At 30.9% G+C, this 27,150-nt stretch overlaps 1 protein-coding gene across 1 annotated transcript in view; it reads left to right on the top strand.

Moving 5' to 3' along the window:
- The first annotated feature begins 497 nt into the window (after positions 1 to 497).
- LOC118193337 (uncharacterized) overlaps positions 498 to 27,150 on the top strand; it is a 125,759-nt gene continuing 99,106 nt past the window's right edge. Inside the window, exon 1 of the mRNA XM_085827395.1 lies at positions 498 to 5,197. Coding sequence (XP_085683521.1) covers positions 4,162 to 5,197 — 1,036 coding nt within the window. The 5' untranslated portion in view covers positions 498 to 4,161. The remainder of the gene's footprint in view (positions 5,198 to 27,150) is intronic.

The following is a 27,150-nucleotide window of genomic DNA, read 5'->3' as shown; positions in this document are numbered from 1 at the left end:
CAATAATACTAGTAGTAATATATATTGTAAGATAGGTAATTGTTTTTTAATGATTTCCGAATAATCTAACATATTTGTATTATACATTCCATTCCCAAGAGCAAATCTTTCCAATTTAAAAATATTGTATACATTTTACAGCTTATATAAGGAAGAAAAAATCTAAAATAAATTTTAAAAAAAAGGTCTCAAAAATCTCTTCAAGCAGGGAAAAGTACTTTTAGTATATTTTGACAGAAAATATTTTAAAACAAAGAATATTTTCAGACTGCAATAGTTAGAAGACTTACATTTTGGATTATTGTTGATATTATCCTTAACATTTGTCTACTCGGTATTAATTAATTAAATGTCATTATAACTAACTTATTATAAAATTTATGCGGTGTTGTTTATACACGATTGATTATTAGAAAAATCCCAACCTATCTTACTGCGTTTAAGATAATATTTAAATTTTAATCTTATAACTAAAATTATATATAAAATTTTGATGTTTAACAATTTTTGATGCAATTTTCTTCATATCAAATTTCTATCGTCCTTTTTAAAATAAACTTGGGGGCAATTGCCCTTTAATTATTGCATACAAAATATTTTTTACACTACACAGAGGTTAAATATTTTAGCTCCTCTAGAGCATTTAATTCTAAAGTGGTCCATTCAGCCAAACAAATGCACAAATTAAAAGCGAAGCTGTTAGATTTTATGAAATTTCGGAGATGTATTTTTACACATCATGGTGGTTATTGCTTCGAAATTTGCATCAAAGTAAGGATATATAGAACTGTTTATATTTTACGATGCTACATATCTTTACGCTTCTAAACTTTAACAAACTAGAATAGATAAAATTAAGCTCCTTTATAACTGAACAATTATTTTGGAGTAAATGCACTTCATAGTTACATGTATAAAATTTTCGTCTTTATAAAAGTTGAATTATTGCACGCATGTGCACAAATATTAATTTTAATAGTTTTCCATTATACCTTTAATCTGCTACATCACTTTTCTTTTTTGAAATAAAAAAAAAAGATCTTTAGTAGTCATTGGATATTCTATAGTAAATATTACACAAAAGCATAAAATATTGAAATATCTTATTTATATATGTAGTTTAGAAGTAGCATTATCTAATTTTGCAGTTACACGTTCAATATATTTGCCATTGTTCCATACATAAATAGACGCATTTCAATAAACACAATATACACTGTAAGCTTCATTGCCTAGGTAGCACTATGATATTTTGTAGTGAATAGTACTATTTTAAGCAGATCTTATTCATTATATAACCTGAAAATATTATGTAGCTTTAGACTAGAAACATTCATATATATATATGCATATATATATTTATATATTTATAAAATATAATAATCCCATATATTGCTTACTAAAGTCATCTTATGAATGCTTGTAGTTATAGTAGCAGTCATTATATTTGAAACTCTAATGAGGATAATAATATAAATAAATATGTGCAAATAATTTAGTTGATGATGCTCTTATGAAATGAATAACCATTTTAAGGCCTTCAGCTTTAAGCAAAAATAATACATTATATCATTATCGGAAAAAATAATATAGAACAATAATTGCTTACGTGTGAGTCTTTTATTATAGTTGTACTGAATATAATATTGTAATTTTTAAGTTTCTGCGGAGAAAATTTATAAGACTCAGAAAGAATTTTGTTGGAAGCAATGTTATTTGTGATAGGCTTAATGTTCAACAAAGTAAATCATTTTTGACTGTTTCGTATAAAATAATAATACACTGTTTAACAAAAAAAGCAATATATTTGACAATTATTATCATGAATTTACGTATATCATAACTGAGAGCTTTGTAACTGTGAACATATAAGAAAGTTCAAAACCCACTTTTTGAAGAAACATTGCCTGCATCATAACTATATATATAATATTCAGAAGCATTTGCAGCATAGTTATATATACCGCAGTTTTGTGAACTAAAGAAATATTTATATTGTAAAATATGTGAACACTATCCATCCTGAAAAAAATCTGCTTCTGAATTAATATTACATATCATTGAGAATTATATTGTGGTTAAACTTCTCTTACGATACCTATACTAATAATATAATATAAGTAATAACCTTTTTCAAAGCAGTGAAGAAACATTATAATTAATCATGAGGTTCTTCACCGCTAAAGATTTAAAACTCATTAAAGTATAAAACAGTGCGTGCGTGAGATATACATATGTTCGAACTATTATTTAATATGAGATATATGTATTGTTCTTATATTCTTTTATAACGGAGAATGCTTAAAGATTCTTTTGCTGTCTGAGTTGGCAGTGCTATTGTAAATCAAGAACATGCATTGCAATATCATTGAGTACATAACGCTATTTCTTTATGACGCAGTCAAAGAATATATTTAGTAAGATATATTATACTAACATCTAAATGCTGATTTCTTTCTGATCCTAACGAAGTTTAGAATTACAATGATAAATCAAGTAGATAAGTTTATGAAGATTTCGAATAAATGTGAAGGTAAACTCTAGGAAAGAGGATCGACTGGTATTCTTGGGTAATTTAAAATTGAAAAACATTTGTTGATATTTCTTTGTGCAATTTTATCTTTTTTCATTTATACAGATTAAAAAGCATGCTGTTGTGCTGATGTTATTGATGGTATCTATTTTTAAAAACTGAAATTGAGACATATATAGGAATGTTATTTGTCTACGAGTAAGAACGAAGCCCCAAAGAATCTTAACTGTTGCCATTATAAAAAGCAAAACACCTAGCATAAAGCGGTGTTAAATGTTCTGAACATTTGAGTCAAGTTCAAAAGGCTTCATTTCTAATAATACTTCGATATAGCTGCAGTTATATGTACAGATATCAAAGATATTTCATCTGGTATGAGAAATGATTATTTTATAAGCTGCAAAGAATTTAACGTACAATTTAATGAGCTTCGAATGAGTTTAAGATAAGAATACCGAGTTTAAGAGAAAAAAGTGCTACATATGTTTTGCTCGTCAAATTTATATCAGCTTCTTGTAGCCTGCGATTACTTATATTTCTAAAGCGACAACAACACGGAAGGTATTACTCTATATTGCTTGCAACTGATATTTTATTCCTTTAGTGATATATCTATTAGTAGCAAGCATTGCACTGTATATCTACTTATAATTGTAAACTGTATAACGCGGTGTCAAATCACATTGATAGTGTTATAAAGAAGTGCCAATTACTATATCTATCTTGAGCATTTCAAAATACATATTTTTTAAAATTAACCCTGCTTCTAGGTTTAGCATATGCCTAAGAGAATAATAAATTTTTAAACCCAATATATGAGTATTTAGGTAACAACGCGTACTCTTCACCAAAGTTGAAAAGTTTAAGGAGAATTTTATTGAAGATTTAGCTGCGTTAGTTTTCTAAAAGTACCGCAATTTTCAGGCTAGCAATTATATAAATATGAGCTTATAAAACGCTGTTTCTACAATGCTTGTTATTAGAATTTGTCATTAACAATCCTATCCGCCCCAAATATCATCAAAGCCACTGCTTAGATATTTATATCAAATCTGAAATTTAATATAACTCTTGTTTTCTATTAATCAAAACTTGTAATATTTTATCATCTTATTATAAGTTATTACAGCTATGATATCTTCTGCTATATTAGAAAACATATAGGAAAATACTTTAACATTTTGCATGTAACATATAATTTTTTATAGTGGTTATTCTAGAAGAGCGCAATCGTACTTGTTTATGAAACATATGATAAAGATATCCTGTAAGGGGTGTATTACTTTACTATTTTGACACTGCAAAGTAGATTATAAAGCCTGTGCATAGATTCTTCACTGCAGTTTCTGTATTAAGAGAAGCTAGAATTTAGATAACTCTTGAATCTTTATTTGGAGAGCTCTTAATAAATTCATTGTATTAAAATAGCAACTGATAATTAAGTTTTACAGGTAAAAGTTTGCCAGGCCAGTGAATATTTTAAAACATGATTGCATAAGCAATTGAATAACCGAATAAACATAGGTGGAATTATATTAAGCAAGAATAGAAATTGAGAATTAAACAATTTGCATTTTAAGCATAATAGAAAAGATTTTTAAAAACAGCAAAAAAAATAATTGAAGGAAATGGATGAGCCCCAACCAGGTCCGAGTCACGCGCCTATTCCTGTTATCAAACAGGACACCGTAACTTCGGAAGATGATAGCAGTTCCATACCATTTGCTGATAGCCCAGATTCCCCACCTTTGGTAGGGATTAGAAAAGCCAGCGTTGCCGCCCAGCATAATCTTCACGATGGCATCATTTTATTGATAACAAGTGACACAGAAAGTCAAAGATCACCCAACGGTTCCATCGCTCAGCACCCGTTGTCTGAGTTCTACCTGTTACCTCTGCCTCAAGACGCATTGAGTTCGAATAGGAGATACTCTCTCCAGGACAGGAGCGGAAAGAACCACCATATTCATCCCGAAAGAAAAGCCTCCTGCCCAGACGCTGAACTTCACTTGAGTCCTGACAGAAGCCGAAGAAGCAGCACTTGTAGCCGAAAATCAGAGTTGGATATCAGTAAAGATCGGTTGACTCCTACTTCCTTCTCCAGCAGACGCTCAAGTAATGCAAGCGTTTGCCATTCCTCATCACGTAGATCTTCAAACTGCAGTTTGGCGGGCCATCATAGAAGGAGGTCCAGCAACTGTACCAACTGCAGTCGCCGATCGAGCACCAGCAGCGTTAGTCACAGCCGACGATCTAGCACTGCAAGCCATAGGTCTAGCCCAAGTCACTGTAGTCGAAGGTCTAGCAACTGCAGCCGCCGATCTTCGCACTTCGACTCGGATGAGGAATCTTTCCTACACCAGCATTCCTCCCATCACCACCACCACTGTCACAGAGGATCACGTTCCAGTTTAGATCCTCTACATCGCGGATCCACCGCATCAGTAGATATTGGGGGAATGAGAAGAGGATCACACCTTCCTTCACCCCAACAGCAGAAGGAAGAGCTGGACGAGCAGGAGGAGCTGGAGATGGGCGGCATTCCTGCAAGGCATCGCAGGATTATCATCATGATTATAGGATCCGTGTCCATCTTCATCCTGGTCATGTCTGTTGTCCTCATCGCAGTCTCACTGACCTTGTCACCGACCATTGATGATCTAGGTAAGTCACTTTTTAAAATTTAATTTATAACAAAAATCGAATTATATCATTGTAAGTAGACATCAGCATAAAAGTGTATAAATCGTAAGATGAGTATAAAAACGGTGGTCTGCTTTATCTGCATACAACAAATTTCTCTGAAACTTACGTTGGTTAGTAGTATGAATTAAGAGTTGTATAAGCTTAATATCACGTACAAATTGTGTTATTTTTTTGAATTTTGATTCTTAAAACAAAATCTATCTGTTCACCTGGATGTATCGACTTTAGTTATGTATCAAGCTTAAGCGATATCTACTAATACTAAAAATTGAATTTAAATATCTTCACAAATTTGCTGACAACTCAGATTTTGTACATCAGGTATAGTTTTGTAATTTTAAAGACTTTTTGGAAACTTTTTTGGATTCATTTATAGATTAGTTAAATAAGTTTAATTAATGTAAAACTTAAATTTTTAATTTTTAATGGTAAGTTTAATTAATGTAAAAATGGTAAGCATTGTCTTAGTTTCCAGCATAAGCATAATTTTGAATCTAGTAAGTGATATGTAAGAGTAATGAATAATGCCTCTTTTGAATACTTAGTTGGAAACTCAAGGAACGCTTATTAATTATAGAAAAATGAAAAAGGTTTTAACAAAAATGTAACTTTTACAAATTTTGACTTGAATAAAGACCTTTTACGTATTTTGAATTTCGTAAGGAAAATGAAACGCAGCTTTGCAGCTATAAAATTTCATTTTTTTCAAACTCAAGTTAAAAGATAGTAAATGCAATCTCAATTCTCTGAGGTGATTAGAAAAGGAGGAGATTAATATGAAGAAATTACAAGACCTAAGTTTTAAAACTTGCTTTTGTTTCTGAGCTTAAAAATTGATGACATTAAAATTGGTAATATTTCTTAATAAATGTAGCTGTGCTTTGTTGCTAAGTGCTATACAGCATGAATTTTCAGTAAATATTACATTAATGGAGTTTTACGAAATTTGATTATTATAGCAAAATAATGTGATCTAAGAAATCTCCCATTATTACGAAAATTAATACTGTAGTGATAACTGCGGCTTACAGGATTATTTTGATGTTTCAATAACACTTTTCTATTGCTGATGGATAGTAATTTTACGCAACTAAATTTCGAAGAAAAACTGTGTGCGCCCATTATAACAACATTTTTCGCTTTATAAGATATGCACCGTGTTCTCTTTCACGTTTTTTACGGATTACCTACCAGTGTGTACCTATGTACGAACATACACATGTTAACTATTCGTATGTGCTACAAAAATTTCAAGAGACTATTTTTATAATGTATATTATGCGTAACAATAAATATTCGGGAAAATACATTTTTTACAATTAATAATTTACAGAAAAGATATATTTTCTTTACTCAGAAAACCATTTCAGCACGAATGACAACAGTTCGAGCCAATAAGTGCAATATTATTAGGCTAATAAGGTCAAAATTATTTTCTTATAAAAAGAAAATTCTGTTTGCATAATAATCCTTTTAAGAATGACATATTATTCGTTTAATAGCAATAATAAATTAATATTTAGTTTTATAGATATATTTATAGAAAGGCAATGAATGGGATAGAGTTCTAAAATTATTTCAGTCACATTGTTTGTGTCGCTAGATATTAATATGGTGTCATTGCATGGTGTATATAAATTTTACTTAAAAACTAATAGAGCAAAAAAAATGTTAGATGGCAATATGGTATTAAGTTTTATAACATATAAGACTTATTTTCTAAAGGTGTATATGTTACTCCTTCTTAATAGCCTATCAAAGGGGAAACATGTTGCTGTATGATAAAATTGTAATGCTGTGATTTCTCCTTGTTTACGAAAAAATTATGTTTTTTTTCACTTGAAGAGTAGTGAAAAATCTTTTCAATTAAAATATAATATTTTTTGGCGTGTTAAGTGAGGTAACAATTTCAAACAATCGTATTTTTTAAATATACTGAAACTTGTAAAAAAGAAAACGATTTTGCAAGAAAATGTGACACGGTCGTTAACTTTAATCGTTTCTTTTCTAATGACCGATATAAATGTTGCTATTTCATTCCAATATTGCTGTTACTTTTTTATATTAATAACATAAATAGAAACTAAACAAATATGAGATTGTAGTACATAAGTACTATGTAAAACAGAGACTATGTGTAATACGTATGATTGAGATCAATTTGAATTGATACGTCATATAAGTACGACATTATCAACATTTAATAAAGCAATAAAAAGGAATTATTTACACTATTGCATGTTAAATCTGTATTACTAAAGAACATACTGTAAAATGTATTGTAATTTATAGCACACTCGCTCTTGTGCATATGAAAGTAATGAATTTTAAAACTTTAACTTAATTCGAAATGGAATAATTGAGAATTGGGGAAACAAAGTCCTTATATATTTCAACATAACATATATGATCAAAACGTTTTCAAAGTAGGGTAGAAATAAGAATTTTTCATTTTTTTGGGGCACTAGTGATAGTCTAGAAGTTTCGAGATATCACTAACATTACTATATAACATTTTGTGGCCCTTATTCACATAAACCAGCACTTTAACTGCAAAAAGGCCTTAATACCAATTTCTAACAGTAATAAGGGGAATACTAAAAACAGGAGTGGAAGAAAACGTAGGAGCTGTGAGTACGGAGATAATGTTACATGAAGCAGATTCCGATCACTAAGAACCACAATTTTCTGCTAATGTATTTATGTCAATCAGTCTGGGTTGCGAGCTTGTAGTCTGAAAAGTTTCTTGTAACATGAGTGCTCCGCAAAGATCATTTCCATTCCACGTATTTAGTTCTTTCAAGTCCAACGAAAGCGCACGTACTTAAGATAGCATTGACCATGCTTGAATCTCTAGATTTCGCTTACATCACGGACTATTGCCGCTTTCCTAACGGACTATTCCCAATTTTCAGGTCCGACCGAAAGTATGCGGTCTTAAAGAGATAGCATTGGTCATGCTTGAATCACTAGATTTTGTTTACATTACGGATTACTGCCACTTTCCTAACGGAATATTCCCAATGTTCTACCTGCCTCTTTCAATCGCAGACTCCCCGTCAGTGGATACACGGCACTACTATAATGCACGATCTATCTGTGAATTAAATGTATTATTTAGTTGCAATTAAGCCTACAAATTCGGAAAGAATATGGCTTAATTTTAATATTTTCAATTAATAGGCATTTTGCACTGCAGATGGATTTATTTATTTTTAATTTATTAGGAAACAAATTTGATGTTAATACCAATTATGACTTCGAAAACATATGATTTAGTAGTGTATATAGAATTTCTGCAGATGAAAATAGTTATATTATTTAACTAATCCTTAAGCTGTTCAAAATTATTAGATTGAAATTGCTTGTAGAATAGTAAGACTGCAAAAAGCAAATTCGTAAACGGGCTATATATAAAATTAACCAGTATCCAAATAACATAAATCCAAATAGCATTTCCTCTGTCGATTATCTATATATTATTAGCAGCTTAAATGGTAAATAATACGTTTATCGTGTAGTGTAATGAACTATTTCTAATGTCTTAAAGTTGCATTTGAAATACATTCTACATGAAAATAAAATACCTATAAAGGGTTTTATCTTTCCTTTTTGATGTGTATTTTTATATGTCTGGAGTATTCAGAGTTTTTTATTCGTTTAATCGCAATCCGTAGTTAAAATTATTTCCAGTCTGAAATTTTACCTAAAAACATTCATAATTTCTGGCGAATGCGTTTGTATATTGTGAAAATGGAAATATTCTCAGTCTCTTTGAAATTTCAAATTTCAAAATATGTGCATAAAATGTTTCGTCTTTTGTGTAGATTAGTGGATGGAAACGTGTATTTATGTAATTAAAGTGAGCTTTAATTTCATCAGAACTTTACACAATTAATCGTTTCACCGTTCTATTTGTGGAACATTTTGCACCGAGATTTTCAGTATTTAAATCCGCATAATTTTATCACACACGTTTGTTATCTTAGATATGAAATGATATTTTATATAATTATATGAAATTATATTTTATATAATTATATGAAATTATATTTTATATAATTATATGAAATTATATTTTATATAATTATATGAAATTATATTTTATATAATTATATGAAATTATATTTTATATAATTATATGAAATGATATTATATATTATATATATATATATATACGTAAGTAATAATCTGTTATTTTTAGTTAGCATAAAATCAAGTACCAATTCTGCTTTGTTATACATACAGATTATTTTCGCAGCTTTCAAAGGAGATTTTTATAAACGTTGCATATACCTTAACCCTTTGACGCGCGCGATATTATTTTTATAATTTTTTTAACTAAAAACTCTAGAAATTGAATATTATGATCCTAGAGACTAATAATATATGAATTAAAAAAAATCTACTCTTGGCCATTGTTTTGTGGGTAGTGGTCGCACTGTGAAACCACCGCGCGTCTAGGAATTTGAAACTTACTGATGTAGTAAGTAAAATAACTTACCATTTTCCGTGCGCGTTTCCAATAAATGACGAAATTTACGGATTTGAAAAAAATGTACGTAAGAATTGCAATTTATATAATTTTTTTACATTATTTTACAAAGTAAATAGTCAGAAAAAATTAAAAAATGACCATTTATGTAATTTTTCTATAACAGTGAAAATATAAGTACCTACATAATAAGGACATTTGGATAAATGGATTAAAAAACTCAATAAAATAAAAATTAAAAAGAACTCTTTTTTTTAATTTTCAAAGAATTTTTTTTAAAATTTTCAAAGATTTTTTTTTTTTTTTTTTTTTTTTTTTTTTTTTTTTTTTTGTGGCACTGTTCAAAGCATGTTTTGTCTCTTTGGTACATGCATAGACCCACATTGCACGTTTCGCACATACATTTTGTTCTATGAAGTTTCTTCCTTGTGCTACGAAATGTACACTGCCTGGATTTAAATTTCACTGGTATATGTCCAACGTTGTTTAGTTTCTTTTCATATTACACATGAAATTTGTGGTTTTTATGTTAACGTGGGGGCTTGGTCTTTTTGGCTTTGTACGGATAGTTCCTTTCCCATTCATACTTATTTTATTCGTATTTCGAAGTATTCAGAAAATATTATAAATTTAAATAAAACTTTTACACAATTCCTATTTTTAATTATATCAAATTATATTTACCTTAAATTTAAACCACAGGAAATAATTTATAAAATCATAATACTAGCTTGGGGAGCAAGTGTGTTGATGTCAGAGAAAAGTATTTGGAAAAGAAAGACCTTTTTACTGGGAAGGTGCATGTATTGTTAAGTAATAAAATAACTCTGTGGTTTCAAAGCTCTTTATCTACATCCGGGTAAAAATAAACATTCCTATTTGAAAAGCAAGCGAACGCCATTGAGAAGCTAACGGTAGTGGTTTCAAGGCGCGACCACCGAGCCTCTAGAGTACTGTAAGCATTGTGACACAATGCTCTAGTTGTGCAGTGGTCGCGTCCTGAAACCACATAGAAAATGCCATACATATACTAGAAGGTTCTTTTTATATATGCAGTTTAATTACTGCAATTTTTATTGTTTATGATAGAAATCATGATGTGCGATGACTAACCTTTGAAATTTAAAGTTGTTTATATTTATAAAAGGAAGTTATTTTGTCTCATCGAAAACGAATTTTAAAAAGCATCTGATCTGAAGTATTAATACCTAAAACATATATGATTCTACAGTCATTTTGTGTTATTTAGATGTAAAAGATCAGTAATCAATTAATTTTCACTCAAAAATTTCGGAAAAAAAAGGAGTACAAAAATTCGGAAAATGGTGGTTTCAGGGCGCGACCACCGCGCGTCAAAGGGTTAATTTTTCTGCTTTAAGATTTCGAGTAGAGATTTTTTAGAATGAGATACAAAACATGTATTATTAGTTATACCTACTATTTTATCTCTGCTTTGGAGAAAAAATATATTCTGGTTGCAGTAATGTGGAGTATTATTTGAATTTTTTCATTTAGATGAAACTATTTTTTGTAAATATATTTGTCATTTATCTGAAATACTACTACAAAAGCATTTATTTTGCTTTTCGTGAATGAAAAATTATTCGAAGTTTCTATCATCCAGTTTCGTACCTTAGTTTGTCTGAAATACAAGCAAAAATTATAATAATTTTATTTTTATGCAAATACAGCCGTGTGCATAGTGAAAGTTATTAAACAATTTTCATTATGTACATGAATTTGGAGTAAACTCCAGTAACTTTATAAGGTATTTCTCCCGTCTTCTTTCCAAATTACCTAATGTCTCCACAACGTTTAGAATTAAATTTGCTTTTTAACTGAGAGAACGCACAACGTCAATGCATTCTTAAAACTATTACTTGAATGCAAACTTTTATATATATAACTTGAAAAAAATTTTTCTATGTGTATTTGCTTAATTGAGTACATAATGTTGTATTTCTTAAATTATGTGTTATTTCACCTACAGTGGTGGCCAAAATTGTGGACACTTTTGGAAATTTTTATGTTTTTGAACTTTGTATGCTTATAGAAAACGTTACGTTTCACAAAATGCAAACTTGTATATATCAATTAATGACAATTTATTACTATTCAATACAAAACACAAAATTCAATTATTTGCAATACAAAAAAAAGTTAAACGATAATAGTTATCGATATACATTAGACAGTGATGATTGCAGTGAGTTATCAGTACTTAGTAGGGTACCCTTTATTTTTTATTACAGATTCACATCGACGTTTCATTGAGCTGACAAGAGTTTTAAGCTCTTCTTTCGTTATTACATGATGCCAGGAAAAAATTACAGCCTCAATTAGTTCCCTTTTATTTGATGGGCGCCTCATTCGGACAAGAGTTTTCAAACGATTCCACAAATTTTCGGTAGGATTGAGGTCAGGACTGTTTCCTGGCCATGACAACAATTTAATGCTCTTTGTACGAAGCCACTCTTTCGATATTTTGACCGCGTGACAAGGAGCAGAATCCTGCTGAAAAATAAACGAAGCATTGTTGGGAAAGAGATCTCTGATGGAAGGTAGAAATTTTTGGTTCTAGAATAGTGTCAATGTATTTTCTGGCATTTAGTGTCCCATCGATGACATGAAGGCGACCAATACCATCTGCTGACATGCATGACCAAATCATAACATTAACTGGGTTCTTGATAGTTGCTTGAATGCAGTCAGGATGTAGCTCTTCTATTCTACGTCTTACATATTTTCGCCCATCACTACCGAATAACGATATTTTAGTTTCATCACTCCATATAACTTGTGACCACTGATCATATGTCCAATTAATGTGTTCCTTTGCCCACGGTAGTCCTTTTTTTTTTTTTTTTTTTTTTTTTTTTTCCGTTGCTGAAAATTAAGATAAGACATTTTTCGTGGAATTCTACCTCTCAGCCCAACATCTGTTAATCTTCTCCTGACTGTTCTTGAACTGACAGAAACACCAGCATCATTTATATCACTTCTGATGGCCGATGATGACATTTTTTTATCTTGGAGACATAGTCTTTTTATTCTTCTGTCATCAATAGATGTGGTGCACATTTTTCGGCCCTTTCTTTCTTTGTTTTTTATTGAATTTGTCTCCTGATATCGTAAACAAAACCTTCGGACTCCAGATGTAGTCACTGAACCACCCACCTGTCTTGAAATTTCAGCATAGGAAAGACCACTTTCTCGTAACACAATAATATTACATCTCTTTCTAGGTGTCCAATCTACTCTTTTATTTGATGTCATTGCTTCTTGACTAAACATTAAAAATTTTTACAAATATTCCTACTTGTAAATGCAGTGTATAAGAAACAGGTCCTCCTTCTACAGAACAAAGCAAAATAATGAATTGTTTCAAGTGTAAACATGATGTCAGCTTCTACTGGAAGTTACTAACATTTGATTGGTTCTTAGAACAAGAACAGTGATTGACCAGGAAAGCTAGACATAACAAACCACTTCATAACTGTGTTTTTTATTCATATTAAAGTACATATAACTTTTTCTGTATTGCAAATAATTGAATTTTGTGTTTTGTATTAAATTCAGTAATAAATTCTCTTTAAAATGATATATACAAGTTTGCATTTTGCGAAACGTAACATTTTCTATAAGCATACAAAGTTCAAAAACATAAAAATTTCCAAAAGTGTCCACAATTTTGGCCACCACTGTATATAGCATTAAAACAAATTAAGCTATCAGCACAGAAGCTTTGAGTATAGTCAAAGCTTTGCTTAAATGTTGCCACTTATTCTTTTAAAAAGTTGATACATCAAAGGTAGCTCAATTCATTGACAAATTTAAATATTTTATGTTTATTGGATTTTAGGCTTAATTTTCATACAGGAATGGTGAATATTCAAGCATTTTCTTAAAACGTTATTTTACTTCACACAATATATATTAATTTGATATAATTTACCCATTTGATCGAGTCAGGCTTCTGATACGTTGATATTCCTTGGCTGATATGTAGCTAAAGTCATTGTGTCATTCATTGACGATGTGTGAATAGGTTTGAGAGCAAAGAAAGACCATTTAGAATAATATTTAGATAAATATGTAAATGTACTACATGTTTTAACAGTTAATAAAGACCCGAGAAGGTAGGTCCAAAATTTTACCCATGAAAAACCATACTTGTTCAGTGACTCATCTCGTAGCTAATCAGTGAATAGCAGCTAAAAACATAATTATTATCAACTTGAAAGAGATGACTTTCAAATAAGGATGAATATGCAAAAAGAACAATCATTAGTTTTCTGGTAACTCAAGCGAAGTTCTATAAATTGTTAAGAGTAGTACACTGAAAGATCGGAAATCCATTTAGTGTTAGAACTCATTAGTGTTTACAGATGCGACTAAGTTTTTAATTCAACAATATGAACTTTTCTGTATTGGGGTATAATGATATAGTGAATCGTGTGTTACAATTCAATCAATTTTTAAATGATGTAGTGAACCGTGTGTAACCAATCCATAAATTTTAAAGAGACGCAATTAAATGTTATGGGTCTTTTATAATCTGGAAGGAAAGTTTTTTGAATGGCCCTACTGACATTATTTATGCTATTGTGTTTTCGAACGTAATTCGAAATGCTTAGAAAAGATATGGGACTTATGACCAATATGCTAGACCATATGCTGATAGGGAATAAGAAACCTTTTCTTGTAATGAATGATGAACCGACCGCCACTGAACATCTTCAGTCAAATGATTGCTGAAAAATAAGTGTTGAACGAAAGTACTGCTGGATCACCAGAATGCAGTCCAAGTAGAAACTGCCTAAAAATTGTTGCTGTTTCCTATCTTTCACCAAGATTATTTACAGAGTTAGAATAAGGGTTGAGGCATATTCGGGTTTCACTTACCACTGAAAAGATTAATAACCTAATTGATAGCATGCAAAGAATGCTAAACGTAGATTGATACGAAATGAAGACATATTTCATATTTAAATTACATTTAGTCATTTATTTTGAACAAGAAATTTCTGCTTTTTTTCTTATATTAACCTGCAAATTCTATAAATATATTAGTACGTTTGAGAAATGCATAATATGAGAACACAGCAGAATACAATACATTATTGTAGCAGTGAACTGTTTGAAAAATTCAACAAAATTTGTATTAATACTTACCTTGGACGTTCTGAAGCAGGACGTTATACCTTACCTGTTAATGGACATTTGTAAGCACAAAATTCAAGTGGTGATCTCTGATAACGTATAGTTAAAAAGTGCCTTCTTTGAGCTTGCTGATTTATATGCATGTTTGTTTGTTTAGTCAAAAGCGACGAAATACGTTTGAGCTATTTGCCTATTGAAAAGACTCTTTGATGAAGTATATTTTAGCCAAAACCGACTCTTATGCTCATCTGACGTGGGAGAACCCATTACAGCATAAGTGCAATATTCTAATCCTGTCAAGGAGAGTTCAGTGGTTTTGTCTGGTGGCTACTGGTGGGTCGTTGCTTCGACTGAAAGCCAACCAAATCTTCATTACTTATTATTATTTTAAGCGATGCCATTTAAACTGAAATATTTTACCGAAATGGCACTAAAAATTACCGAAATGGCACTAGGATTTTCATTTCTTCTGTGACATAATTTACATTTGATTCCAATAATGCTGCTTTTGAATCTTAAAAAATTTAAAAGGAAAACAATACATGTGTTAAATTACTTCCTGTTATGGATCTTTAAATATTTAGTATACAAAATCAATTTGATGGCTCAGGGCGTTAATAACATCTTGATTTACTCCTCACATGTACAGACGTCGGCCATTATTGGATTATTTTACTTTATATGGGTGTATCAAATGCAGTGCTTAATAAATTAACCTCTGTTATTTTCCTCTTAGAACTAAATACAGAAAATATTTACACGTTTTTAGAACGAATTCGACCCTTTTAATTAATATTTAAAATACAAAAAGTACTTTTGTATGTTTCATCTGATAGCCTTTTCCTGGACTATATGCCTGCCTTATGATTTCCATTATAGAAGTGATTTGCATAAAGTTTCCAGGAGTAGTGATTACCATTCCTCTTGCATCGTTTTCCAGAGATCATAAATCGTGGTGGGTTTGCGCTTAGAAATAACTTTTTCAAAAGACCAGAGGCAAAATAGTGCATAAGTGATATGCATGCAATACCTGTATCAGTCTTCATCATTTCAAGGATGGATTGGTGCCTTTCAAAGTATGACTTGTTGCTTTGTATTGGAGAGGTTTCACATTTTGAAAGTCATTGGGATTAAAAAAAAATTAATTTCTTCTATTATCGGGCTTAAAACGTTTTATTGATAGTACCTTGAATTGATTTTAACATTTTTTCAACTCTTCTTATTTGTTATTTCTCGTTTTGAGAGAATCCTGCGACAGTCATAAATCCCTTAATAAAACATTGTTTGTACTTGAATAACCAGGTTTATGCAATTTGTTTACTTTTTTTGTTAATAAATATACCTTATTTTTGTTGCAGTTATTCAGGTAAACCATGTTCAATCAGGAGTCATAAATGCTTCCATTTGCTATCTCATAAATAGTTTTCGTATAAAATTCTTTAAATTATTCTGTGTTGAGCAACATGTCTCTGCAAAAGTTGGTAAACATTATGTTTTTGGCTTTTTTAAGGTGTTAGTCTTTGCTCTTTATTGCTACAGATGTATTTAAAGATTCAGCAATCGACACCTGCTCCAACTTATTTTCTCAATCAACCAATGATTTCAATTCAGAAACATTAGAAACACTACGTACCTTTTTCGGGTATTCGTTAGGAGGCTTCTTTCCGTGTAGAAATAATGAGCGACGATTTTTCTCTTTCTTCTTAATAATATTGCTTGTTTTGCACTTGAAATTTCTGCTACATATTTCACCACGTTTTCTTGAACTGTGGAATAGAGATTTTTCCCTTCGGATAGCGCAAAACTTATCCTTCAACCCTTGTTTACGTGCGACATTGTGAAAGTAAGAGTGAATTAAAAAATAGCAGACGATATTTCTCATTTCAAATAATAAACTGTTTCCAGAAATTCGCATTACAAAGTATTTGCCTTTCTTTCATTCTTTACCGAAATCATTCTAAAAATATATAATCACTCTCTATATTTTTATAGGGTTTGGGTATATTACTACTGTTGCATTGTGGATGTGCAAAATAATTTAAATGAATTGTTAAACGCGAGCTAACTCAGTTAGTAATGTTTTTACGAATATTGTACTTAGGCAGGTAGAATTATATGTGAAATTGTACTTTTCGGTGTAATGCAACGCGAAACAAATTTTAAGAGAAAAATATGCCGGAGAAATAAGAATACAGGGGCAACTGCATTTAACATTGAGTAAATGGGTAAGTCTGTAATTTGGCGAGAAATTGCTAAAAGTCGCCAAAAGGCGAACATTTGGCTACATTTTGTTCCGGTTCCTGTATTACCATAATATATATTGAAATTGAATAAATGCAATTGACCAGTATATTAGCTGTAACCGTAATTCCCCCTTCCCCGTATTGCTTTCCAGTAATTTCGAGAAGCAGAAAGTACTAGAAATATCTCGTAGGGGGCATTGAAAAACTATTTTAAGGCGAAGAGAGAGAATCTGCTCTGTGTTCTTAGTTATTGTTGTTTCGAGTTGTTAGTTCCGCACGAAATGAGATATCCTAATCAGCTTTCTCTTTAGATGCTCTTTGAATTGCGTTGTGTTCAGCTTTCTTAGTAGTTTGATGCGTAACTACTGATTCTGTGAACTCCTGTAGGAGCATTTCTGCAGAAAATTACAAAACTTTGAAGTGTTTATTTTCATAAAATAAATTTTTATTAACCTATCATCGGACCTGTGTGCGTTCAATCTATTATGAACCTGTACCCACGCAGCAATATTATAGCATTCATAATGAAAATGTTGTTGAAGTTTGAATCCAGGTATCGCATGAATGAAAACAGAAATAGTATCGCATGCCCAGGTTTATTAAAGTTTAACTTAAATTAAATAAACCGCGAAAACGAATTCTCGAAAAAATTTGAGATAGAATGTTACTGAGAATGTTTCTTACTTCTCGAAGACTTGATGTACTAGTTAACATCACTTTTATGCAACTCATATTAAAAAATATTTTTCCTGTTTAGAATTTATTTTTAAATAGCTAAATATATGTTTCTTGTTTAAATATTATATTGGACATATTGAACCCGAAAATAACACTCCCGCATTTTGTATTTTAAGATACGAAAAAGCAAACCATGCATATAATAGTGTTACTTCAAAGGCTCATGTTCACTTTCAATGTATGTTGTCAAATTATTATCTAGGTACTTAAACGCTGAGTAATTTAATATATTACTTAATATTAACTAAAGGACAAAAGAATATACGCCAAGATGTCCAGACGATGCTGCGTTTGAAAGCATCTAGTTGAAATTAACTGTCACGTTTCAGGAGCTAGATACACATTACTATAACGCATCAATGAATGCACACACTTGTACATACTTGAAATATTTATACGTTTACTTAAATCGCGCGTACAAGAGCTCCAATTAAATCCTTATAATTCGGTTCGCCTCTTCCCTTTTCTCATTACTTTGCGATCGATAACAAGTCTGAAATAGCTGTTTCAAATCGCGGAGAGAATTTCCATAGTTGCATGTCATCTAAACGATTTAAGTCGTGTTTCTCAAACTGAAATTTTAATTCCTGATTTAAAATTATCTTGTTGTAGAATTAGGATCAAGCGAAAAGCTGTACGCATTATTGTTAGTCATATTCTACCTTGAAATTCGTAAAATTAGATATCTGTTCATACGATCAAAATCTAAAAATAAATCCGCAACATGACTTACTACGTTAGCTGTAAAAATTGAATGACTAATTCTGTTAGCTTTACGAGGCAAGTTTAATTTGAGTTATTTTCATTGTAAATGATGTGATTGTTTTTAATATGATTTACAAAATTACAGTAGTTTCAAGTAAATGTTTCCTTCCGAGCCATGTTTTTATCATTCTGAGTCTTTATGGAATAAATGGTTTCGTCTGCCATACGTGTACTGAACATATAGCAAATATAATCGACTGGACAGTTGTTGTTCCATACCATGTCGGAAACTGCGGAAACGTCCAATTAATCTGGAAAACAAAATCGGGTACTATAGATGCGTACTGGATACGTATCTCTCGAGTAACTGTTGTTTCCAGTTAAAGTCAACTTTACAAATATTCAAGCCTTATGATTTGTAACATACAATAATTGGATAAAAAAATCATTCATTCGAATGTACAAAAAGGATACATTAAATTTCAAAATGTTAGTTACATCTAGAAGTTTAGAGTTCTACAATTTAAAATGGTTATTTAAAAGGTTAATATAAATCTATGCTTTTAGCACATATAAGCTACTATAACCGAGCTTTTACACTTGTTTAGTTATACTGCGTATCACAATACTTGTCTAGACTTAAAAATAAAGCATTTGATAATACACGTATGATTCTGGTGCTAAACACCTAGCCAATCAACATTAATCAAAGGCTTGTTACTCAGACAATCAAAAATAAGAATGTGTTGAAAATCAAGAAACAATTATTTATTAATTTCGTTGCAATTTAATATTGGGTCAGTCCATAAATTCGTGAGCATATTTTGGTAAATTTTTAAATAATATAAAAAATTAACATTTTATTCATTTATATATTTTCCTATATTATCTATAATGTCTCGCCATCTTACAGGAAGTTTTTTATGCCATTGCTGTAGAAAGACTCTGGTTTTGACACAAAAAACTCGATAGTTCATTGTGTACATCCTGTTTAGAATTTAATTTTTTTCCCCAGTAAAAATTTTGTAAGGCACGAAATAAGTGAAAATCACTTGGAGCAACATCTGGGGAGTAGAATGTGGCGAGAGCTCCCAATTAAATACACTAATTTTTTGCAGCGTTGTTCGAGCCGTATGCGGTCTAGCGTTATCATGATGAAACAACACTTTCTTGATATTCACTCATCGGGGGCGTTTTTTGATCCATTCTGAGTTTAGACGGCAAAGTTGTTCACTATAAACTTCTGAATGAATCGTTGGATTTGGTTATACAGTTCAAAACGTCCTGAACGGGATTCATCATCCATGCTGATTTTTCCAACTTTAAATTTTTTAAACCATTTTTGGGCAGTCCTTACAGCACTAATAGTGTGTTAAGCATGTACACTATTAATTTTTATCGCTGCAAACCTGGCAGATTGACCAAACGAAAATAAAAAATGTAGCACAGCACTTTTGTACTGATTATCTATATTCATTTTAAATGGGTACTGAAATGCGTTCGATATTTACGAAAGTTGGTGATGAACTGAATAATATATTAGTCAAACGATGAGAAGTTTCAACAGGTTCAAAATTGTACTGTTTTAGTAAATGCGTCATAGTGAATTCCACGCATACTCTTAATGCGCACGAATTTATGGACTGATCCGATACATTCCAGAAAATCTGCGGCCGTCATAAGATTTTAATTTTGCACTGCTACAGTAATATTTAGTATAATTGAAATTTAATAAGAAATATAATCTTCAGAATTACATGAGAATATTTCAAGAGTATAGAGGACTAGAAATGAAGATTACAGTAGCTTGCTCGAGTAAAACCCAGAATCCCACTGGATACCAGTTAAATCCTTACCACTCCCTATAAGGTATTTTATCCCTCCTTCATGTCTTCGTGGTGTAATGGTAGCACACCTGGCGCGTATTCGAGAAGTCCAGGTTCGAGTCCGATGAAGGCATTGCTCATTTTGCCTATCTCCTGCTTCAAAGTAACTTAATAGCTCTGCAAACGTATTCAGTTCTCCTGTTGACAAGTCCGAACCATAGATTCTTGGAGTTTGCTCTCTATTTGCAAATATTCTCATCCTGCCGAAAGAATTGAAACTGTGATAGGTTAAACGGTATTACTCTTTTCCTGTTTTCAGGCTTCCACCGTTCAAAACTCAGGAAAATGGCATAGAATTATACAGTGTAATCTAACTGAATGTAGTTCATGAAGCCCATTTAATACAGAAAATTTGATATAGCTCTAAGGCTGTTAACTCAACATTATATTCTAGTAATTCTTGATGCAGTAGCGTACCCTATCGCATGAAATGATTTCAGCAGGTGGTACTGGTCACATTCATCTCGACCCTTTTTATAGCATTGCCATAAATATAATATTTCAGTTGAATATTTGAAACCATGATGCAGTCAAGAAGTGGTCATGGAAATTACGTACCCCGCTTCTCCTTCGACTTCTCCTCGTAACATATCATTAGCTCCAAGCTTGAACTGCATTCATAATTGCTAAAACGAACTGCTATTCTGAGGATGAAAGCAGTTGTATAAGATTCGGGACACATCTACCACAGCATACCTGTCAGGATGGATGCAATCAGAGACCTGCACATGTAGAGTTACTTTATGAATCGGAAGATAGAAAGAGGGTCTATGTTACTCTTATGTTAAGTCACATTTTACAGGAGGAAAAAAAATCCCTAACCCATTCCTCACAAGAATGTCAGATGGCCACAAATAAAAGTTCTGAAATCGATGTAACTAGGATACATTTAATATGTAATTTAGGGTTTTTCGAACGTCTTCTGACATTCTTGTCAGGACTAGGACAGTTTTTTGTTGCCCATGAAAATTTTATTTTCGTGACACACCTCTGTTTTATATCTTCCGATTCATATGTATTCTATAGGGTTACAGGCGAAAACATCGCGGACAAAAACGTAATGGAATAAACAATGCAAGGTGAAAACGTAGTCGTACATGGATAAATATCATGAGAGAGCAAAACAAAATAAACATCATAGGGGGAAAGAAAGCAAGGAGAAAACATCGTAGTACAAAACACTATCGTCAAATATAATCGGTTTAAAAACATTGTCGTCGGAAATATCGTCGTAAAAATTAAAGCACCTCCAAATCACCGCATGACGATAACATCGCAGGTATCTTCATTACCACTGCTTTAAGTTCAGACTTCGGTTAATTTAAGTAATACATTTTAGCTTTTATTTAATTATTTGATAATTACAAAAACTTCATACACACCTTTTTATAAATAAGATTCATTCCGATATTCCTCTGTTATTTATTCATAATCTTAAATAATATAATGAATTTATAAAATGTAACTAAATTTTTAGCAGTCTTATTTTTCAACATAATATATTGTTTTATTTATTTATTTCGATATTATGATGGCCCCTTAGCTATAGGGAGTGGAAAGAAATTATAAAAAAATATCTCTTTACCTAAGACGAGAAAGAAAGGTGCCGTTCATGTGACAGCTTTATTAACAGATAACAGAATCAATGAAGTTGTTATACAAACATAATACTTTTTATTAATATTCCCTACGAATTTTATTGATTTAATGTTTTAAATGTTTGTCCGTAAGACAGGGATTTTCCTTTACTAATGATGCATGGGAGAGGAAGAACTTTCCGATCTCATGTGTTTCATATTCTAAGAAAAGGGATTGTGGCAATTTGAAAATTTAAAGTTGTACTGCAGTGCTAGAAAATAATTATACATATACGATTAACTGCCCAAATTTCTTTTGTTCCGGATATGAGTACTTTGTTCTGATGTGTTTTGTTCTCAAATATAATATAGCAGTGAATGTAGCTCACAAAATAGCCTATTCATCGATCTTATCATATTGAATCTCATTGTTTTATTGTTTGAAGGCAGGATATTACAATCTAGAGACAAAATTTAATTATTATGCTAACCACATGGCTTTTATACAGATTATCTCAACTCAAAGGATGCTTTATGTTTCGAAATTCATCATTCTTATGCAATACAAAGACACTGAAATAAATGGCGGTTACCAAGTGGGATAAAATTGAATTAGATATAATTACAATTTACGTAACTAAAATTCTCCTTTTGGAATTTAATAGCATTAATAGTAGAATATCTTATAAAACTACAGTTGTTACATGTATAATTATGTTAGATTAGATCCCATTTAAATGTTGTTAGAAAAGGATGGGAATCATACTTTCTATTGTAAACTCTAGCTGTAATTCTTTGTAATTGTTGGAGAAATTTAGCTAAGTAAAATAATCCAAGACATTCTCATTTTAGTAATTCGAGTTTTAAATTCAGAGTGCTACTTTTAGGATTGAGCGATAGTATGAACGTAAACATACCAACGGTTTTTTTTTCTGTAAATATAGTATGACACATTAGTTTTTAAAATGCTCATGTTTCCTTGCGTGGAATCAGGACCGACACCTGCTTTCTGTATGATGGAAGGTAATACACAAGGATTACATTTTACTTCCTTGTACGAAGTAAAGAAAGTATTGTAGTCGTGAAATTTTTAGGTATATTATTTCAACGAGAATATGCATTTACACCGTTTTGGAACTTATTTGATGAGTTTTTGCGTGAGGTCTGCATGTAGGGATAGACGAAAGGACTCTTTTTGCCCAAAATGGATTATAGGATGGGTTTAGAATGAATGGATGGATCCAAAAGAGATTTTTTACGTGACGTCTTTACGTACGTAGTATGTACGTATACATGTACGTACGTATGTATGTATCTCGCACAATTCAAAAACAATAAGCTATTGAATATTGAAATATTGTACATGGGATTGCTATAACATCTAGTTGTGCACCTCTTTTTTATTGCAATCCTTAGTACTAAACATACATATATATATATATACATGGACTTCTTTAAAACACCAATCTTTATTCTCACATATATCCAATTAATTTGGCGGACACTTATTCAATCATAATTAAACATGATAAATTCCTACGTAAATTGGATTTTTTAATAATAAGACGTAGGCATTTTAAAAGCGAAACTGCACAAGGATGACAGAGCAACAGTAAGGGAAGGAAAGAATGATGCAACTAAGTAGCCAGCGGTATTTATACCAAGCCTTAGGTATAAGTAGAGCTAATCTATGATTGGTTAATTTGATTTTGTTACATAACATAGAAGAAACTCGAAATTTTGGACAACAGATAAATTTAGGGGGAGATCACCAAATCTAGAATATTAATTTTGAGGTCGCCAACTATTTTAAAGCAGCTATCGTATTTTCTTATACCTTACATTTATCTATATACAATTTCGACATGCTTATTACAATGAGATGAATAAATAAATTCTAAAATATTTTTTACTTACATTTAAAAATGCAAAATACGAGATGATAGAGAGTTTTTATCCCACATAATGCTTCCCATTAAGACATCAGTAATGAGATTCAAATTAAGATTAATTTAGAAACAAAGAATGAATTTTAAAAACCAGTAATTATTAAATATTAATAAGACAACGCCTCAAGCTAAGCCGTATTTCCTGTATAGATTTTAAAAATGAAATTATTCTAAGATACGCACTTTTTAAAGCACCTTTTCGAGAAATTGTTGACGGGTATTAAATTCTATGAAGTGCACTTTGTCAGAGTGCATTTTCTGCTTATTAAGGAACAGTTTCCTTAATATTATAAATCTGCATAATTAAATTAAAACAATCCGTTAATTAAAACATGCTGTAATGTATTACTATTTCAAAGATCAAATTTAGTTTTTACGTTTACTCACTGATTAATATGTCGATCTAATTATATGAAATGCTAATGAGTAAAACCAAAATGAGAACTGTTTTTTTTTAATTGGACAAACATTTATTAAAGCATTTATATTCTGAAATCATTATCTTGCATTACGAATATGTGGTTTCCGTGAAAGGGCAAAATCTTTATTTAATTTTTTTATGCAAAAGATCATGCGTTGATAGTGTATATTTTTAAAGCATATTTAAGGTGGTGTAAGCTTTCAACACTAAATATTTATGTTGTTTCTGTTTAATGTGTTTTACTAATGTGAGCGTAGCACTATGAACATACTCAAAGCTCTATTACTAACTGTTTTTATTTCGCATATCTATTACAATATGTGCCTGAGATATATGACATAATCAGGAATAGTTTTTTGCCAACAGGAAATCTTTTTGCTGTACCAGCGGCAAAATAATTTCGAACTGTTTAAAATAGGGAGAAAAAGGCAGCTTTTGCTGTAAATTAATAAAAGCCTCTAAAATACATTGATAATACAAATTAATACAGTGTTTTAGATATTTAGTTTAGTACAATGTTTTTAAAAATATTTTTTATAAATAAAACATTCTGTAAATATATACGCGTTATAAAAATAAAACCTAATTATTATTTTATTGAAGATTCAATTCTAGTAGCGAAAAGAAGAATATGTTTATTCAATTTCCATTTGTTTATGTCGAGATATTTCCACAAAAATATAATACTAATTAAGTGTCATATTAAGAATGAAATTTTAAAAATACAATAAATAAAAAAAATCTGAAAGGTTTCAGATTTTAAATTACGTCGAGAGGGGCGTTTTTTTAACGTTTTGTGTGTTACCTCTTTTTATTAAATATCATGTTCTTTTCACTTAAAACATAAAATTCAGTACAACAGCAATGTCACAAAATAATTTTAAAATGAGCATATCTTTATACCTTCCGATACACAGATTTTAAAGGTGTTACAGATTTCAGATTTTAAATTACGTCGAGAGGGCCGTTTTTTTAACGTTTTGTGTGTTACCTCTCTTTATTAAATACCATGTTCTTTGCACTTAAAACATAAAATTCAGTTCAATAGCAACGTCGCAAAATAATTAAAAAATAAGCATATCTTAAGAATTTCCGATACACAGTCCGCGCGCTGGAGATAAAAAGGTTTTTTCCTCCGTAGAGTGTTGCCATTGCTTGCTTTTAAATCGCTGGGTTGTTACTCAAAAATACGTCAAAGCTTTACAAAATATGAAATCGATGATAAAACAAATTCCAAATTTCAAATTTGTTCTTCCACATGTCCATATTCGTAGGAGGATTACGTCATTCGAAATTCTATGGCTCTGTGTACCGTTGTTTTATAAAAATGCAAGAAATATACATACATTTGTGCAGATTTGTCATTATTTAATTTCTTCAAATATAATGCAGGACTCTAACATTGGGTGGCAACAGTTTGAAAAGTGAAACGGAAATTTATAGTGAGTCAATGCAAAATCGCAAAACGAAAACAATAGTCCTTCAGTGTCAAAGCCCTTTGAATTAAAAAAGAATATTAAGCCAAACGGGTGCTTTTTAACGTTTTGTGTGTTACCTTTTTTTTTATTAAATATCACGTTCGCACTTAAACCATAAAATCCAATTCAACACTAAGATCGCAAAATAATTTTAAACTGAGCATATTTTTATAATTTCCGAAATACAGCATCGCGCGTTGGAGATAAAAATGTTTTTTCCCCCTGTACAGTGTTTCCATTCCTCGCTTTGAAATCGCTGAGTTTCTTAATTAAAAATTCTTAAATGTCTGACAAAATATGAAACAGGTAATGAAACAAATTCCAAATTGCGAATCAGGGCTTCCAGATGCCCATATTCGGTGGAGGATAACGGTATTGAAAATTGGATGGCTCTAGGTAGGGTTATTTTATTACAATGCGAGAAAACCATTCCTACTTTTACGCAGATTCATCATTATTTAATTTCTTTAAATATAATACAAGGCTCTAATATTTAGTGGCAGCAGTTTGAAAAGTGAATCAATGCAAAATGCCAAACTGGGCTAACGCCCTTCGGCATTTTGCGTTGGACCTAAAATACTAAAATTAAAATTTAATCTTCATAGCTTATTTGTTTCGTGTTAAGATCAGATAAACCGTATTACTGAAATAAATAAACCACAACTGACCACCAATCAGAGCATGCTTTCTATATACTTCTATGATACGTATTTCAGAAGTATTGCAGTTTCATGTTGAAGGAGACATTTTGTCAAAAATATTTTGAATGCAATTTGCTGGCATATTTTAACGCTATTGCATCTAATTCTAGAAGAGTAGCCTAAAAAGGAGAACGCGCACTAGCCAGAATCTCTGTCTCTCTAACGAAGTCAGTAGAATTTCACAGTTAAATACTTCTCCTCATTTGCATTTAAATACGAATGTAAAAATACGTTCTGTCCGGAAGTTGTTAGCCGAAATTAAAAAAGATAGGAAAGTAACTTTTAACTAAAAATGAACTGTTAGAAAAATTAACATAAACCTTACAATGGATAAACTGCTTTCGAAATACTTTATTGGTAGTTATATAATAACTTAATTAACTTAACTTATTTGTAATAAAACTGAACGCAAACTTAAATATGAAGTTATATATGAAATAAATCTATTTGATTTGGGTCTCAGGAACTCCACTCTGTGGTCTAGCCGTTATGTTTAAATTCAAATCCTGTGATTTTAATTTTATCACTTGTAGACGTAAAGAAATCTATCTAGTG

The sequence above is a fragment of the Stegodyphus dumicola genome, chromosome 12, assembly GCF_044657685.1.
Source record: "Stegodyphus dumicola isolate Sdum_Otavi_A_Nest chromosome 12, ASM4465768v1".
NCBI lineage: Eukaryota > Metazoa > Arthropoda > Arachnida > Araneae > Eresidae > Stegodyphus > Stegodyphus dumicola.
This window is presented reverse-complemented; position numbering and strand designations above follow the sequence as displayed.